This window comes from Mustela lutreola, chromosome 1 (genome assembly GCF_030435805.1).
Source record: "Mustela lutreola isolate mMusLut2 chromosome 1, mMusLut2.pri, whole genome shotgun sequence".
NCBI lineage: Eukaryota > Metazoa > Chordata > Mammalia > Carnivora > Mustelidae > Mustela > Mustela lutreola.
In genome coordinates, this window is record NC_081290.1 from 242763791 (window position 1) to 242778032 (window position 14242).

At 50.0% G+C, this 14242-nt stretch overlaps 1 protein-coding gene across 2 annotated transcripts in view; it reads left to right on the forward strand.

Annotated features, from left to right (window-relative positions):
- The window catches only part of PARVA (parvin alpha), a 179456-nt gene extending 165667 nt beyond the window's left edge, over positions 1–13789 (forward strand). For both annotated transcript variants that reach the window (XM_059136445.1, XM_059136453.1), the window contains exons 11-13: positions 1293–1394; positions 2155–2227; positions 11767–13789. In XM_059136445.1, coding sequence (XP_058992428.1) covers positions 1293–1394; positions 2155–2227; positions 11767–11843 — 252 coding nt within the window. In that variant the 3' untranslated portion in view covers positions 11844–13789. The remainder of the gene's footprint in view (positions 1–1292; positions 1395–2154; positions 2228–11766) is intronic.
- Positions 13790–14242: the final 453 nt, after the last annotated feature.

Sequence of the window (14242 nt, forward strand, 5' to 3'; positions counted from 1 at the left end):
TTTACCAACTGGGATTGATGTTCACAAAGGTTCGGGGGGCCAGCCTCCTTTAAAAGATTCTCTAATTTCAAGTATGCAGCTGATCTCTAGATCTGTGTTCAGGCCATCCCCCACCTGCAGCAATACCTACTCATCCCAGATGTCCCCCATCGCCCAGGCCCCCACTGCCTCCACAAAGCCCACCCCAATTTCCCAGTGCACATTTTCCTTGCTGCCCTGTCAGCAGAAGACCTGTACCTCCCACTTAGCCCAGGAGTCTTCTGTCCCTCAGACCAGGTTCCCAGCTGCCCTTGATGGAACGGACCAGGCCCTCAGCCTCTCACTGTGGCCCTCAGCACACAGTCATGTTTTGCCAGCAAGAGCCAGGGAGTTGATCCTGATCGCTTTGCTGTCTTCCCAGAGAGTAATAGCAATAGTTGAGATTTAGGAAGTGTTGGGTACATGCCAGGGTTCTAGCACTCTACAAATATTAATTGGTTTATCCTCCCAATAATCTTACAAAGTAAGTACTATCCCTGTCATCGTCCCCACTTCACAGATGAGAAACATGAGGCACAGAGAAGTTACATGACTTTCTCAAGTCACACAGCTAGTAAGTAGGACAGCCGGAGGCCTGGCTCCAGAGCCCACGTTTGCAACAGCTACACCCTGCTGCCTCTCGAACAGTAATCAAGAATGAGGTGAGACAGGAGATTGGTCAGGCCTCTAGGACACTAGACATCTTGCCCTACTGACAAAGAGAAGTCACCCTGCCGTGGCCCTTGGACCCCCTTTCCTGCCTCCCCCCCCACCCCGCAACTTCCCCAACTACCCCTACTCATCCCTCAGCTCTCCATTCAGGCACAGCCACCTCCAGAAGCCTTCCTTGTCACCTTCAGTGGGGGGTGAAGGACCTCTGTCACTGTCACACAGGCCAGCGTGCTTCTGTCCATCACAGCAGCTGCTGCCTCTCCTCCTCATCGCCTCCCTACTCAACTGGAGCTCCTCAAGGACAGGGGCCACACCTGACCTCTCTCTGTAGTGCCGGTCCCAGATCAGGGCTGGGTGCATGGTCAGTGCTCGATACATGCTGGGTCGCTGAAACCAGGACTGTGGGCGGTAGCTCCCGTGTGGGACCAGCCAGACGTGGGGCGGGTCTGCTGCAAAGCGGACACGCAGGCCACTGCCCTTGCCAGCAGCCTGCCTGGAGAGGTAGCCTTCGGGACGCTGACATGGTGACTGACCAGCCCCCAGGATGGGGCTTGTCGGGGGGCTCTGGGCCTCAGTGCCTTCACCTGGTCTTCTCCCTGCAGTTTGCAGATGGGGTGTACCTGGTGCTGCTCATGGGGCTCCTGGAGGGCTACTTTGTGCCCCTGCACAGCTTCTTCCTGACCCCGGACAGCTTTGAGCAGAAGGTAAGGGGAGGGGACATTAAGGGAGGTCCCCAGCTCGTGTGTCCCACCAACTCACCCACTCACATCCCTGCTGGGGCCATGTGGGAGAAAAGGCTGAGGCTTCACATCTGCCCAGAGTCTTCAGCAATGGGATGTGGGGCCCATTCTGACGAACAGCTGAGCTGGGAAGGAGCTTTTTGCAGATCCCTGAGCATCGTGAACAGCTCTCCCTTCCCTTTGTGGTCTGGCCCTGGCCCCCTAGCCGTACGCCCCTGCCGAGTGCACAGCCCAGCCTCATCTCCCCCCAGACAGAACAGGAATGGTGGCCGTAAGGCTGGCCAGACCTGAGGCTCATGGTCAGCCTGGTTCTGATGCCCCCATGGGCTGCCCCACCTGCCTGCTAGATAGAGGACGTTTGGTCCAAAGCAGAAACCACTCTCTGCCTCTCGAACATGTCTTGCCATCTGATCCTTTCACACTCATATCCCTAAGTTCAAAGTCCTGGCCATTGACACGGGAACACATTAGGACAGGTAGGAGAGCTTGAACTTGTCCAGGAACGTTTCCCCAACAGCCAGCTGGGACCGGCCAGCCTGCACTCCGCACAGCCTGCCCATCTTGGTAGCTTCGTTTCTCCTTCACATTAGGGCCCCATTTATACCTGGCCTCTGCCTTATGGCTATACTTCTGGCTCCTTTGCTTCCCAGGGTCAGGAGCCTGGAGCTCCCAACAGTCCAGGAATCCGGGCACAATGACACAGACACCGCATTTCTCTTTCCAGGTCTTGAACGTCTCCTTTGCCTTTGAGCTCATGCAAGACGGAGGATTGGAAAAGCCAAAGCCACGGCCAGAAGGTACTTAGCTCTTCCCTGGGTTGGTGACGGGACTGAGAGACCCTGTCCCTGCACATGAGTGTTCAGGGCACTGGAGAAGCCTCATATTTGACATCAGGGAAACGGGTTCTTCTCTGAAGTCTTCTTTGCCATGTGTCGGGGGAGGTGGGACAGGGCGTAGCTGCTTAGTCCTGGAGATCCTTTGTGAACCACAAATAAAGATCCCACGCATGGGACTACAAAGGAAGGCCTGAGAAGAGGGGCCACCAGAACTGCCCTGTGGCTAGTTTCCAGGTTCTTCTGTCCCTGGACGGGGTGCTGACCTGTCTCACAGCTATATCCCGGCCAGGCAGGGGTAGATACCAGAGTCCTCTGCTCGCAGCAGAATTGCCTCCCCTGTTCTTGACTCACTCCAACTCCACCCAGAGAGGAGGCCTGATTGACTGGGTTCAGACTGCAAATCTAAGACAGAATAAAAATGCAGAAGGAGCAGCCTGCTCCAGCAGCCCTCCCATGCTCACACTGGAGCTGTGTGCGTCTGTACATATGGAGGCTCATCTCTCCTGGGAATCTTCTTGGTACGGATGATTATTGACTTACTGACTGAAATATTCCATTTTATCAGTGCTGGTGAGTCAACACTGTGTTGCAGATAATTTTCTGTTTTCCATCCATGGGTCCTTTTGCTTGCACTTTCCTAGCTGTTTAAAGGAAAGTGGACAAGTAGGGATGGGGTGCGTTCCCTCTCCATTGCCGCACTCAGTCCTCCCCCCATGCCTCCACATCCAGGGAGGCAGGCTCTGTCGAGGGGCGCACCGCCCCATCGACAGCGCTATGCCCAGAGCAGTAGGCTGGCTGTTCCTGACCTCAAGCCACTTGCCGCCCTCAGGGGAGGGAAAAGATGCCCCCAGTAACCACAACAGAATGACAGTGGTGACAACTGCTGTTGAAAGACGTACCACTAAGAGAGCGAGAGAATGGAGGAGGGGACATCACTTCAGTCTGGGCAGAGGACGGTTTGAGGGAGACGGTGGCAGCAGGGATAACCCGGGAAGATCAGGCAGGGCTTTTGTATTTGGAGAACAGGAGAAAGGAGCCAGCATCCCAGATGGGGGGACAGTGTGAGCCCAAGTCCTGCCTGGGGTAGGGGGAGGGGCTCTGTGAAAGAGCAGAGCATGCCAGCTGTGTGGCGTTGGCACCTCACCTACCATCTCTGAACCCACTTTTCATGTCCATAAAAATGGAGCTCCGAGAGACTTGCACCTGACAGGGTTCAGCGTGATGGTGTCTGACGCAGAGCACCTGGCACCTGATAGCGAATGTAAGCAGCTACCTACTGGGCTGGAACAGTAAGAGTAGAATTGAGTAATGGTTGGTGAAGATGAAGCAAGCTGGGTTCGGTCCGAGAGGGACTTGATGCCAAGGCAGAAGGTTTGGACTTTATTCTGTAGGCAGTGGGAGACATGGGAGCTTCTTTTTTTTTTTTAATGTTATTTATTTATTTATTTATTTGAGAGAACGAAAGAGAGCGAGAAAGCGTGAGTGGGGGAGGGGGGGCGGAGGGGAGAGAGAAGCAGGCTCCCTGCTGAGTAGGGAGCCCAATATGGGCCTTGATCCCAGGACTCTGGGATCATGACCTGAGCTAAAGGCAGATGCTTAAACGACTGAGCCACCCAGGCGCCCAACATGGAAGGTTCTTAAGGAGGCAGGTGATGTGATCAGAACTCTGTTCCAGGGAGATCCTTTGGAAGGCAGTGTGAAAAACAGATGTTTAGCTGTGGGGCACCATCAGCAGTATTGGGGAGCCCTAGAAGAAAAGCAAGCTTGGTAGGGGACATTAGGATGTCAGCTCTGGGAAGCCGAGGCATCAACCAAGCAGAACTGGAGTTTGGGGAAAAGATCAGGGCTGCGGTTATATAATTGGAAGTCTTCCGCTTAGTGGAAATTCAACAGCAGGAAAGCATGCAGAGAAAAGAAAAAAGTTCAAGACAGTATCTTGTGGGAATGCCTTTACTTGAAGCCAGAGAGGAAAGCAGGAAACCAGAGGAGAGAAGTGGACACTGAAGACACGGGCTGCGTCCTCATGTCATGCCTCGTCACAGACCTCGCAAACTCTGCTCTAGCCAACAAAAGTCAATCCATTATTCTCACTTAGTGTCACCTGTTCTAAGTGCCTGGTCACTGCCGAGGGCCTCTAGCAAGGTAGGTGTCCTTCTAGCAGCCCTCTGGGGCCAAGGTCCCTCTGGCCATCATGATGCCATTAGGAATGGACTTTGAGCCCCGCAGTCAGATGACGAACACCCGGCTTCAGAGTGAGAGAGACGGCGGGAGAGCTCTGGCCAGCATTTCTGTTTCCGTGTTCTTGAGCCACTTAATAGGAAACTTCCTGGTCACGGATCAACAGGACTCCCCCACCCACCCCCATAAGTCCATTGTCGGGCGTTCATTTCCCTCGGAACAGTTAGTTTTCCCAGTATCAATTAACCTATAGGGATATTTCTGCATTTAGAGGACATTTCTTGTACAATTACAGACTGAACTGCTTAATATGAGACTTCCTGACCCATGGCAATGGAAAAACACATCTGTTTTATTTGTTGCTACACTGGGCATCGTGCCCATGCTGAAAATTTCCAGTGCGTAAAGGAGAATTGAACCAGCATGTTGTGAAATTGTTCTTTGGAAGAGGTCTCTACCCCAGCATCCCCTCTGTTTCTGCCCCTCTACCTGGAAAGTGAGATTCAAGAGTAAATGCTGCAGACTTTACAAAAGGTGCCCACATGGGGGATTCTTTGAGGGCGTCTCTGAAATCACATCAGCTATGGTGGAGGCATTTTTTATGCCAAAGGTTTTAAGCTCAGGGAAATGCATTCTCTGCTGTGCTGTTTGACATTCAAAGTTCCATTGAACCTTGAAATCTCCTGGGAACTAGGTGTGCATCCCAGATGACTTTTGCTGCCCAGCCTTCATCAACTTTTAGTAGTCCAAGTGTTAGCACCAGGCTCACAGCCAAGGACACAGTGGAAATCCCTGCATAAAGCTAGTGGCTTTTTATTTAGGACATCACACCACCTGTCTTCCAGTGCACACACCTGCCCCATTATTATGCAAGCAGATTCCTTGCTGGATATGGTTAAGACTCTAGCATTAGAGCCAAGTAGGGACACAGAAGGAATCTAGTACTCGCTAGGAATGACAGCTGTCGGTCAGCCAGCAGGCTGATGGAATATCTACAATTCAAAGAGTTGAAAAGTTGGGGCCAGACTTCAAACAATGCTGAAAATTCCAGGCAGGTGATAAGAAGCTGAGTTCCAAGGAATCAATTCATTTGAGGAAGGCCTTGGTTAGTGACTGGAAATAAGGAAAGTAGTTCCAGTTTTCGTTCTCTTCCCCATTCCCTGAGACAAGCGTGCAGACCAGACAGTGGCAAAAATGCGAAACTGAGTATTTCAAGTGTTAGCAAGGGTGGGCATCCATAGAAACTGCTCGCGTGAAAATAAACATAACCATTTCAAGCACTAGTTTGTCTTTATTTGTAACAGCTGAAGTTTTGCATGACCTTCTATGGTAGGCAGAAGGATGGCCCCCAAAATGTTCACACCCTCATCCCCAGGAGGTGATAATATGTCACGTCCCATGGCAAAAGGGACTTTGCAGGTGTGATTAAGTTGAGGATCTTGGAGCTTCTGGAAAGTTCTGGTATAATCACAAAGGAAGCACAAGACTCGGTGTCGGTGTGATGCAGTACGAGAAAGACTCAAACAGCCATCGCTGGCTTTGGGGACAGAAGGGGTTACAAGCCAAAGAACAGGCTTCTAGAAGCTAGCTCCTAGCAGCTAGAAAAGGCAAGAGAATTGATGCTCCCTGAAGTTTCCAGAAGAGATTGCAGCCCTGTGGAGGCCTTGATTTTTTATCCCAGTGCCACGCACTTTAGCCTATGACCTTTAGAACTGTACGATAACAGATTGGGGTTGTTTTAAGCCAACAAACCCATGATAATTCGTTAACAGCAGCAATAGGAGACGAATACACCGTCTGATGCAGTAACTGCATGCATAGGTATGTGTGTCCATATATCAGGAAACTAGCCCAAGACCATCATGGTAGCTGAGATGGGACTGCACGTCCTAACACACTAGATGCACTGGGGTATAGTCGGACCATGGATTAATACCCAGCAAGGACAAAACATGAACCAAGAAATCAGGGGAAGGTCTTCTAGGTACTGCAGCACGAGGACGTCAGTGATTCTTCTCTGCAAAAAGAGCGAATATAAAACTGGACACAAGGATCCAACATGACCACTTCAAGGCACTGAAAATGACCGCAAACCACAACAAATGGAGAAACGGTTTTCCTGCAGAACTAGATAATTAAGGCTGGATAATTATAGTTCTATCTCAATAAAACCAATGACAACTCAAAATTATTTACAAAACTGAACAGTTCACGCAACATGGGTAAGTCCTATAAACATAATTTTAAGAAAAAGAAAAATCACAAAAGTATATACATAACACGATTCCGCTGATGCAAAGCATAAAAACAGGCAAAACTAAAATCTGCTCTTCAAAGGTACCTATGTTGGGACGCCGGGGTGGCTCAATCAGTTAAGCATCTGCTTTCGGCTCGGGTCATGATCCCAGGGTCCTGGGATCAAGTCCCACATCAGGCTCCCTGCTCAGTGGGAAGCCTGCCTCTCCCTCTGCTTGCTGCTCCCTCTGCTTGTGCTCTTTCTCTTTTCTCTGTCAAATAAGTAAAATCTTTTAAAAATAAAATAAGAAGTCCAGATAGTTGTTATCTTTGCAGGGTATGAGAGGTCTGTGATCGGGATGTGGAGAGAGGGGGGCATTTCAAGGGTACTGACAGCATTGTGCCTCTGCCATGGGTGCCGGTTACCTCAGGGATCTCTTTCAAGCATTTAAAACTGCCCATATATGTTCCATGAGCTTTTCTGGATGTTTGTCTCCTTTCTTTTTTTTTTTTTAAATATGTATAGAAAATATAAAGATCCCCAGATAGAGTAGCAGGTCCACACCAATACAAGCCATCTCCAGAGGATGGGTCCTAGCCCAGTGGGGAATAGGGAGCACCAGAGTAAGCAGGCAGAGTCCAGAATCAGCTAGCTCCATCGGGAGGGGGATGGGGCCAGACTCTCCCCCAGGAGCAGGCCTGTGACTGCCCAACTTATTCCAGCCCCCACCACCTGGTGGCACTGAGCCACCAGCTGTCTTCCCACCTTGCTCAAGAGATCTTAGGACCCAGCAGGGAAGCTTCAGAGAAAGGCGCTCAGCGACTGCCCCAGACTGGGATGAGGGACACTGTGGGCACAAGCAGGTCCAGGGAGGGCATGGCCGTAGAGGGCCCTGTCCTTCCGGGTAGAAACTGAGTTTCCACAGTGAAGAGTTGCCCTCCTCTTCCTTGACTTCTGCATCAGCTAGAGAGCCATGAGCTCATTTTGGTTGGTCATCTAATGAACAGGAAGAGGCACTCATGCCACCGGGAGAGAGGAGCAAACATGGAGCGTTTTCCCCTTGGTTGGAGGCTGTTTTCTTCCTGGAGTAGCCTGGGGTCTGATCTGTCTCTCCCCTGCTCACAGAGAGCCAGCCAGCCTCTGTTCTGGTTGCTTCTAAATAGGAGCTCCACCGTCCGGACTGCTCCCAGAGAGGGTCCCTGGTCCAGCACGCAGAGGCCGTCAGGGCAGGACTGAGTTACTAATCACACAGCTTATTAGGCCAGGGCTTTCAGGAGGCTCTGTTTACACAGCATGGAGTCACAGTTCATTCCCAGGAATCCAGATCCCTTCTCCTGGCTGAGATGGCCCATCTACTGACCTGCTTGGAACTGTGTGACAGTTGGCTTTCTTAGTAAGCCGATCGCCTGTAGGAAGAAGGAAGTCAGGTTTCCTAGGGCCTACTCTATGTGAATGGCACCCCACCCCCAGAGTTGTGCAGTACACAGACTGCACAGCTGTGCACAACAGCTCTATTAACAGGCAAAGACGGGGAAGGGAACGACCATTTAGGGAGCCCTTAATGTGTTCTAGATGTTTTTCATAAAACCTAATTTTACCAGTGAAGAAATGGATGCAGAGAAGTTAAAGGACTTTAACTGGGTTACGCAGCCATCATGAAGATGGGCCTCAAACTTTAGTGGGCCTTAAAATTAAATGGTCAGTCTTAATCTCACAAAACAAACTGAGGGTTGCTGGGGGGAGGGGCTTTAGGAGAGGGGGATGGGGTTATGGACTTTGGGGATGGTGTGTGCTATGGTGAGTGCTGTGAAGTGTGTAAACCTGGCGATTCACAGACCTGTACCCCTGGGGATAAAAATACATTATATGTTTATAAAAAAAAAATTAAATGGTCAGTTTGAGACATTCTCCCATCATATTGGACATCTTCCTTCTCCAGAAACCTCAGAACTCGCATGGCCTTAAAAGGGGAAAACAAGTCCTCCTGCCTCCTTCCTTGTCTGTCCTCCATCAGGCCCCCAAGTTCCTCCTTTGTGCCCAGGCCCACTGCCTCCATTCCTCATCTGGGTAATACTTTGCCTCCCCCAGCACCTGGCTGTGCTCCCTCCCACACCACCGGTGGAAGCCATGTCCCTGGGAATTCTTTCTAGTCTGACCCTCTTGGGAGCATGTAGCCCTGTTGGCTATCTCATCTTCCCAGAATTTTCTTCCTTGGCTCTCATGACACAGGGCAATCATTTATTCATCTAGCTAGTCATAACTCTTGAGGTCTGTGCACGCCAGTTACTAGGCTAGGCGCTAGAGCAAGGAAGACTGGGGTCAAGTCCCATGCCATCCAGGGAAGAGGCAGACTAAATCAAATGACCACACGAATCACCGATTTCACACTGGAGAGCCAAGAAGGAAGTGCAGGGGGACTTTGAGACCATAAAGCAGGGTACCCTCCACCCAGGCCACGTGTCAGGAAGGCTTCCCTCAGGAGGTGGTTCTTTGAGCCAAGGTCTGCGGAAAGATGGGAAGTCAGCCACCTGGAAGAGGTAATCTAGGCAGTCACTGTGTATAGAGACCAAGAAGTTGGAGGAGTGCAGCCATTGGGAGGGAGTGAAAGGAAGTCTATGTGACCTGTGCAGAGTGAACGAGGGAGAGTGTGGCAAGAAGTGAGACTGGAAAGGTGGGCAAGGTTCACATCATGCCTTGCAAAGTCATTGTTTAGGATTTTGGACCTTAAGTGAAATCGTTATTTGGCCATACAAGTTGTGAGCTGTACAACTTCAAGGGCACCATTTATGTTATGATCCGTGGTAATGATGCCCTGGAAATATGAGTGATACACCCTAACATTGTCCAGTGTTCATCCTGAACGACCATACCCAGAGACTAAATAGTCTACCTATGGTGGGTCGCATGGATTGGAGAGGACAAGAGGCTTTGAGAAGCCCAGTTAGGACCCTGTTGCCGTGGTCCCAGTGCCACCGTACCTTCCCATTCATGCCCACTCCCTTGCTGAGCTCAGCTCTGTCCCTCTCTACTCTCTAGCAATTCCTTCCCGAACTTCTCAACATTTGCCTTGAGTAGAATTTAAGAGCTACTCAACAGCAAGCAGTCAGGAAAAAGTAGCAGTCAGCCTACAGGGCATAGGACTCCTGCCAACAGAGAGTACGTTGGATGGGCAGGGCAAGGTGGCAGAGCTGAGCCACCAGATAGGGTCTCATGTCAACGGAGACTCAATATGTGCCTGAAAAAAATATAACTGCGCCTGAACCGACATGGGAGTAGGAAAGGAAGCTGAGCTCCAGAACTCCCAAGTGGTCCCAGGAAGGCTATGAACACGTCCATCAGCCGGAGAACTTGGAGCAGGGTCCAAGCCCAGCTGGGGTACAAGAGGATAGGTTTCAGCTGGAATGAGGCTTGTGGGGGGTCGGTCGGAGGAACCCTAGGCCCTGGGCCTCAGCTTGTGGCCCAGTCAGTGTCCATCTTTTAGAGCCTGGGCACCGGGGCCCTAGCGTGCCTGGCTTGAACCTGGGAGCCACAACCCAGCCTGTCAGAGCCACAGCCTCCAGCTCTGCCTGATCTCCAAGAGTCCCCATTCCTATGGACCAGGGCGTGACTAGACTTCCGACATCTTCCCCAGTCCCTTCTTTCCCAGTGGCTCAGCGGGAGCTTTCCCAGCTTCGAATCCCAGGGCATTTACTATTTTCTTTTCTTTTTTTTTCTTCTTTTTAAGATTTTTATTTATTTATTTGATAGACAGAGAGATCACAAGTAGGCAGAGAGGCAGGCAGATAGAGAGGAGGAAGCAGGGTCCCTGCTGAGCAGAGAGCCCGACGCAGGGCTCGACCCCAGGACCCTGGGATCATGACTGGAGCCAAAGGCAGAGGCTTTAACCCACTGAGCCACCCAGGCGCCCACATTTACTATTTTCATTTACATCATTTACTTCATCTGAACTTCTGCAAAGTTAGATTTTTAAAAAATCATTCTTACTGTGCAACACATCACATATACAGAAAGGTAGATAAGACATCGACGTACGGGTCTGTGATGCATCAGCCCCAAAGCCACTGTGTAACCAGCACCGAGCTCCCAGGCGCTCCTTCCCGCTATGTGATCCTCAGCCTTCTTCCTAAACGTAACTGCTGTCCTGGCTCCTGGAGTCACTGGGCTTTCACTCTTTTTTCTTTTTTCCTCTTTCACTTTTCCTTAATTTTTACCTAAATATGCCCTCCTAAATAGTAGGCAGGATTCTTTTTTTATGTTCTCTCTCCTCCAGCTCTTCAAAGGCCAGGTCTCCAAGGGAGTGCGTACGGAGGAGACGAAACCAGGGAGGAGGCCTTCTAGGGGCAGAGGGGCTGGCAGGGGGCTCGGGGTGGGGGGGTGCAACTAGAGAAGAAGGTGACCAGCAAATAGAAGGGAGGGAGGGAGGAAATGATTGTATAAAACCTGGGGAGCCCATGGCAGAACTCTCCTGAAAACACGGACTCCCAGCCTCAAACCCAGCTGCGTTGCCCTGTCCTCCACCAGGAGCAGTCTGGTGTCATTTCCTGACAGCGATTGACTGAGTACTCACTGCCAGGTGGGCTCCTGTGCCCTCGGGGACCTCGGGCAGCTCTGTCATAACTCCCCACCTGGCCCCCCCCACTCTAGCCCCAGGACCCCTGCTCCTCCCCACCACTCCAAGCTGGCTCTGAGACAGAAGCTGAAGGCAGAGAAGCCCCGGGGCACAAGTGAGACTCGGGAGGCAGGCCAGGGGCCCCTCATCTGGCAATGTTGTTTCCAGAACAAAGCCTGTAGGCTCGGGGGTTTGCTTTATTTCAGTGAGAGGCGAGACCCCCGTGCCCAGCAGCTCTGCCCCTCACTACCCACCTGCCTCTGGTTGGCTGGTGGGGAGGCTCTTTTTCTCTGCCAGCAGGATTGGGAGCTCTTCAGGAGCACCAGATGATGTCCTGGGTGGGGGGGTGGGGGTCAGGACAAGCACCCCAGGACCATGCTGGACACATAAGGTGGGTGATAGAAGAAAGGGGACAAGAATGCCTGCTATGGGCTCCGTGGCCCCACCAAAGCACGTGTGTTTTTGTTTTCTACACAGACATTGTCAACTGTGACCTGAAATCCACACTTCGAGTGTTGTACAACCTCTTCACCAAGTACCGGAACGTGGAGTGAGGGGCATGCCGGCCCCCTCCCCCGCCGTCTTCGCCTGCTTGTTCCCGTGTCCAGCTCTGTGCTCTCCCATTAGTCCAGCTCCCACCCAGGGACAGCAGGGCTGAAGTTAGGAAGGAAAGGGTCAGTAACTCAGTGGGCTGACTCACACCTCCCAGACCCTGGGGACTGACTGGCCATTGTCCCCATCCTGGGACCTGATCTGGATTTCCTCAGTGTGATTTGGGAACCAGTTTAGGCACAAGAGACTCCCCTCAGAAGATGAAGATAAAGGTCATAGTTACCATTTAATGGTCGCAAACGACGTGCTGGGCACCATGCTAAGTGCTCCGACATACTCATGATTCCCACTGAAGCAAATATTATCATCCCCTTTGATAGACAAGGAAACTGAGGCTCAGAGAGGTTCAGTGACTTGCCAGAGCCTGGCATTTGTTTTTCTTCCTTGAATGTGTTCGTTAATAACTGGCCCATCCCAGTACACGGCACACCCTGTAGTTGGGGGAGGGGATGTGCACCTGCGTGCTCCACGACAGACGAGCCCCCGCCTCCCTCCCCCATCTCACTGCTAGGCAGGCTGGGTCAGGGCTCAGTGATTCACACTGGCATTGGCTAATCCAATTTAACTCAATTAATTGTGTGTGTGTGTGTGGCAGGAGTCATGTCCCTCAACTACTTTGTACAAATGAAAATTACTCTTAATTCCTTCAGATTGGTAATAACCCCATACTCGGGTTTCAGGGTGACATTTGGGAAGAATTCTGTTTAAAATTAATGGAGTGGTGCATTCTGCAGCCTTTTTGCTTGATTGCATGTAATGGAAGTGCCCTATATTTTCCTGCAAAATAAGTACTCAATTCATTATCGTTAGGCAAATGTACAATATACTCAGGCACCACAGAGAGCTGGGCACAGGCCCATGTGAGCAGGGCTTAGGAAGTAGGGCTCTTCAACAGGGACCCTTGAACTTTAAAGAAAGGAACTCCTTTTTGCCTTCTAATTGATCATTTAGACCATTTCTGGCTAAGTCGGCCCACATAGCAGTTACTGGCTAATTCAGGCGAGGAAAAATGTAAGTCATTTAGACCCAGGCTGAGCCGTCTCCTTGCGTGGGTTTCCTCGTGGGTTTGCTATTACTTGTGTCCCCTCTCCATGAACCTAACTTTGAAATACAGGACTCTGCTTGTCCCAGGCTGCTGCGTTCTGTAGGCATAGGAAAGGGGCTGAAGTGGGAGTGACCAGAGGGACAGGAAACATGGGAAGCATTTGCACACTTGACATAGGGTGGGAATACTCCCACGTAGAGGAATGGGGCTTATAGTACTTAACATCTGCCCTTAAATTGACTAAGGCCTTGGGGTAAATAAAAATTCATTCTACTGTTATGTTTTCATTATAGAATTTTCCTAAATATGCCAGATGGACCCCAGCCTGTATATCCACCCAAAGTCTGTGCCTGTTTTGTCACTATTTTCAGCTCATTGCCCAAAGCCCACCTCTAGTTTGAGGAATTAATTTTGATCTCTGTCTCCATCACCACCCCTGCCCCGAGTTAGGCCTCCCATATTGTCCAAAACATTTCCTTCCAGCTTCGAAACATTTCTTGCTCTCTGTCTACCTGCCATAACTCAGAACCATAAAAATCTAGATACACCACATACTTCTGTGGATATTTTGCTCTAGGAAATACTTATTACTCAGCATAAGGAGCTTTTAAGAGAGAAAAATTCTCTGGTGCCAATTTATGTAAAAGAATACAATTCTTTACGTGATTAACGAAATACTGCATTTTTCATTAGAACATACTAAATAGTATAATATTTCTGTTTGTGCTCATTTAAATTCCTGATAACAAATCAAGATAAACCATTGCTTTGTCTCCTTGAGCAGTCAGAAAGCGGGATGAAATAAGAGGAATGCATTCATTTAAACATGCTTTGCTGTACAAATTTTGTCTCCTTTGTTGTCCTTTTTTCTTTATATTCAAGCTGCCAATGTACAAAGTACAAGGTACCTTGTTAACACCCTTTTGTGTTTTGCATTTATATGGTAATAGAAACACCTCAGAACACTGGGAAGGTTTTAAAGAACCGGTCTCAAGATGGCGTCTCTCCCTCAGTCTAGAAGCCTAGGGCCTGGGTCTGTCAGCTCCCCTCACCTAGAGGTTTTCCTTTAGATTCTAGAATCTCCTGCTTAATACACAACAGTTTTTTGAAGGTGGAGAAAAGTATCAGAACAATAAATAAATCAAATTGGATTTACCTCTTAAAAAAAAGAAAAAGAAAAAAGAAAGAAACCAAGAATCCAGTCTCTTTGGGCTTACTGGGTTTTTTGTTGTTGTTATTGTGCCTTTTTTCTTCTACATTCATTGGTATTTTTATTATTTTTTACATTCGTTGATA